Below are 5,000 nucleotides of genomic sequence, written 5' to 3' on the forward strand. Positions count from 1 at the left end.
GTTATCAATTAAACATTAAACAGTGGATGCTCTTCCAGCTGCAACCCAGTACTGGGAAACACCTCCACACACACTCACATCTACACACACACACATACACTACTGCCAATTTAGTTGATCAATTAAACATTAAACAGTGGATGCCCTTCCAGCTGCAACCCAGTACTGGGAAACACCCACCCACACACATTCATACACACTCATACACTACAGTCAATTTAGTTCATCAATTAAACATTAAACAGTGGATGCCCTTCCAGCTGCAACCCAGTACTGGGAAACACCCATACACACTCATTCATACACACACTCATACAGTACGGCCGGTTTAGTTCATCAATTCCTATATAGCGCATGTGTTTGGACTGTGGGGGAAACAGGATCACCAGGAGGAACCCCATTAATGTTCTGACATCATCAACATACAATTAAAAGTATTAAATAAATAAAAAAGTGAAGTTTTAAATGAAAAGAAAGCATTTTATAGCACAAAATAATGTCTTCAAAATACTCTAAACAGGCTCCAGTTCCTTCATCCTGAATAGAAACCCTATTGAAGATGTCGTTTGAGTTGAGAGATTGTTTTATTATTTAAAGCGTGTCTGGAGGAAACTGCTGAACGTGGAGGACGAGATGAGATTCTACAGGACAGTCCGGTCTAATGTAAACAATCCTTAATCAAGTTCACTGTCAAAGCAAATCACACACACACACACACACACACACGCTTCTGCTGATTCCTGCTGCGCAAACACATCTGACCAACACAAAACCCGTTCACAAACTGCCTTACTGTCATAATCTGATAGCGGTCAAATCCAGAGCTCATCTGTGCTGACTGGATAGTCAAATGTGTGGAGAGCGCTCGGAAAATTAAAGCATTGTATGAGCTATCAAACATATTGTAGGCTAATGTTAGATATGAACACTTAATATTATTGGGTTTAATAGCAAAGATTAGAAATCATTTGGATATCACATGTAAATGAATTTACAAGTAAATGTGGAGATATGTATATATACAAACATATTTATATATAAAAAAAGTCCAAAAAGAATACTAGTTATCCATTATCCACATTAAATATTACAATTTATTTAGTTTTTTTCAGTGAACATATGAATAACTGTGTGGTTTAGCTCAGCTACTAAATACGACCTCCAAAGACTACGTCGAATAGTTCAGACTGCTGAGTGAATCACTGGTACAACCCTTCCTACTCCCCAAGAACTGTACTTTTCCAGAGCGAGCAGAAGGGCTGCCAAAATCACTCTGGACCCCTCACACCCAGCACACTGCCTCTTTGAACTTTGACCTTCTGGTCGACGCTACAGAGCACTGCGCACCAGAACGCAGGCAATCCATCTCATGAACACTTGATGATAATAATTGTGGAGCCAACATCACTACTTGCTATACACTTTAATACACATATACACTTATTTAACAACACACTTTACATGCCAATTTGCACATAACAGCTGCACATATAACGTTGTATATAGTAATAAACATGTACATACACTTGTCAATCTGTATATTTGCACTCACTACTTACTTCTATTTTTTAAATATATTTCTGATCTGTTTTTTGTCCTGTCTCTGTAATCCTGTTGCACTGTAGAAGCTCTGTCACCAAAACAAATTCCTCGTATGTGTGAACATACCCGGCAATAAAGCTCTTTCTGATTCTGAATATCAGCCTTATTTTCCCATGCACCGCTAATAATGGTCAATCTAGGAATTAATCAATCATTCATTAATTTTCCTTCAGCTTAGTCCCTTTATTAATCAGGGGTCACCACAGCGGAATGAACCACCAAATATTCCAGCATATGTTTTTTACGCAGTGGATGCCCTTCCAGCTGCAACCCAATAGTGGGAAACACCCATACACACTCATTCACACACATTCATACACTACGGCCAATTTAGTTCATCAGTTCCCCTATAGCGCATGCGTTTGGACTGTGGGGGAAACCGGAGCACACAGAGGAAACCCACGCCAACACTGGGAGAACATGCAAACTCCACACAGAAATGCCAACTGACCCAGCCGGAACTTGAACCAGCGACCTTCTTGCAGTGAGGCTAACACATAACAGTAAATTGCTTATTATTTAACTTTACATAAATTATATTTCCAATCAAGTTCGCACCATATATATATATATATATATATATATATATATATATATATATATATATATATATATTATATTATATATTTTTTAGAAATGTAAATTAATCAAATAAGGCAAAGCTGAATTTTCAAAATCATTACAGCAGTCTTCAATGTCAAAGATTGTGCTGTTGTTTATGTTTTTTTGTGTATAATAGTGTGTATACTGGGTATTTTTACGAGTTTGAAATAATATATAGGCCAACACAGTGGTTCAGTGGTTAGCATGTGGCCTCACAGCAAGAAGGTCGCTGGTTCCAGTCCCGGTTAGGTCAGTTGGCATTTCTGTATGGAGTTTGCATGTTCTCCCCGTGTTGGCGTGGGTTTCCTCCGGGTGCTCCGGTTTCCCCCACAGCCCAAACACATGCGCTACAGGGGAATTGATGAACTAAATTGACCATAGTGTATGTGTGTAAATGAGTGTGTATGGGTGTTTCCCAGTGCTGGGTGGCAGCTGGAAGTGCATCCACTGTGTTAAACATATGCTGGAGAAGTTGGCGGTTCATTCCGCTGTGGCGACCCCTGATAAATAAGGGACTAAGCTGAAGGAAAATGAATGAAAGAATGAAATAATATATATTTGAGGAAAAACATATATTATTAGCATATATTATCAGATTATTATTATATAACTTATATATACATCTATAATTTATTTATACTCATAATTATTAATTATAATTTGTCTAGCTATGTGTCTATTATGCATTTTGATCAATGTATTGCCTTGCTTTTGAATAGCAAACACACAGATTTTGGTTGTATTAAGTTAATTTTTAAAAATAAAGAATAAAATCATGAAATAAAATCTCGTTGTGTATTAAATCAACCCGCACAGAACCTTTCAATTGAATCTATTAGTCTTGAATCTATTTTTTCAGTTTGCTCTTCTGAATTAAAGGATTCACTGATATTAAAAACTACAAATGTGACCGTCTTCAATTGTCCAAACGCGCCTGGCTCTTATTATAAGGTAAGGCGGGGCTCTACATGTGACTGACAGCTGACCCAACCAATGAAAGATGAGATGTCAACTCGACAGCCAATAGGAAACCAGAAGAGGCGGGACTAACTCCGCTTTATCCGCACTCTCTCGCCAAGCGAAAGCAGAGAATCCCAAAAAATGACATCCAGGTTATTTCCAGAAGAAAAGCGCGGCGTGTAGACACTCTGCAGAAGTTCCTCTCTCCACATAACCGCGCATTACCTGATTATTAGTCCAGCTAGTGCAGTGTTGAGTCCTCGGGAATGAGTATCTGCTTCTGAAGGACAGTTTTTACCTCACAACGGATCTTCTTTTAGGCGCGTCTCGGAGATCCAGAAGCCCCTCAGCAGATCCTGACAGAAAGCCGACATGTGTGATTTACTGCCCGCAGCTCAACCGGTTCAGAAGATCGGTAAAATGAAGAAACTACGGAGAACTCTGTCCGAGAGCTTCAGTCGCATCGGTGAGTCCGACAACACGCCGTTATTGTTGACCGGCTCGTCACTTCTAACGGAAAGTTTGCTATTTCTCTGAATGACCGTTGCTTAACGTACATCTGTACAGTATGGCAAGCCGAAGTAGCGTTAACATCCAGCGTTACTTTTCATAATGACATTTTTGGCTGGTAAGGCAACATAAAAAAATAAATTAATTAAATGTGTGAATAAATCACCAATCCTTATTTTAATAGTTACATTTTTTTTGCTAGTAAGACAACTTTTTTATTTGATTTTTTAAACTTTGGCTGTGTCCGAAATCGCCTACTACTCAGTAGGTACTGCGTTTGAATTTAAATGTACTACTCTGCTGTTAGAAAAGTATCAATGTCATTTCATAATTAAGTTATTTTTGCTTGTAAGACAACAATTTTTACAATTTTTTTGCTGATAAACACTTAACGTTAGTTTCATAATAATTTTTTTTTGCTAGTAAAACCTCTATTTTTATTTTGTTAATGAAACACTCAACATTACTTTTCATTTTTTTGCTAGTAAGAATTTTTTCTTTTTAAATTTAGTAAATCACATGCATTGGTTGCGTCCAAAACCGTCTACTATACTGAAAAAAAATATTCAAAGATGATTCCTTGGATTTACTCAATTTTTTTTTTTACGTTAAGTGGTTGTAAACATTTTATTTGGGCTGAATTTAAACAAACAAATTAAGTTGAACATTATTAAATTTAATTTGTTTGTTTAAATTCAACACAAAAAATTGTTTGCAACAGTTTTGCATGCAACACTATTTTCAGTGTACTCAGTAGGTACTGCATTTAAATTTAAATGTATTACTCGGCTGTTAGAAAAGTGCGTTCTATACAATATCAATGTGAGAAGTATGAATGGAATTCGGATGTACTAAATCCATCATTTTGTCATGATCACATGACCTACCCGTGTGAGTTGCGTCGCATCACTTATATTCATGAATTCTCTCGAGGGGCATCATGGGATAGCGCAGCATGCATCGAATGCTCACTTCAGAATCTCGCCGGAAGCAGTAAGTCATCCGGGTGGAATTCGAATTTTATGAATTCGGATATTCTACTCGGCTCACACACTGTTTTTAATATACTATATAATATGGATGTATGTGATTTCATAATTAAATTTTTTGCTAGTAAGACAGCATTTTAAATAAAATATTGTAAATAAAACACTGAGCAATACTTTTTATAGTATTTGTTTTTTTTGCTGGTAAGACATTGAAAAATAAAATTGTAAATAAAATATGGAGTTACTTTAGTTTATTACATATTTGTGCTTGTAAGAAAACAATAAAAAACTTTTGTAAATAAAAACACCCAAAGTTACTTTTCACAATGCCTTTTT

General features: G+C 36.6%; 1 protein-coding gene across 1 annotated transcript in view; it reads left to right on the top strand.

The window, feature by feature from the left end:
- Positions 1 to 3,306: 3,306 nt before the first annotated feature.
- Positions 3,307 to 5,000, top strand: part of cdk14 (cyclin dependent kinase 14) — a 285,314-nt gene continuing 283,620 nt past the window's right edge. The window contains exon 1 of the mRNA XM_056474723.1: positions 3,307 to 3,631. Coding sequence (XP_056330698.1) covers positions 3,538 to 3,631 — 94 coding nt within the window. The 5' untranslated portion in view covers positions 3,307 to 3,537. The remainder of the gene's footprint in view (positions 3,632 to 5,000) is intronic.

Source organism: Danio aesculapii, chromosome 16 (assembly GCF_903798145.1).
Source record: "Danio aesculapii chromosome 16, fDanAes4.1, whole genome shotgun sequence".
Classification (NCBI taxonomy): domain Eukaryota; kingdom Metazoa; phylum Chordata; class Actinopteri; order Cypriniformes; family Danionidae; genus Danio; species Danio aesculapii.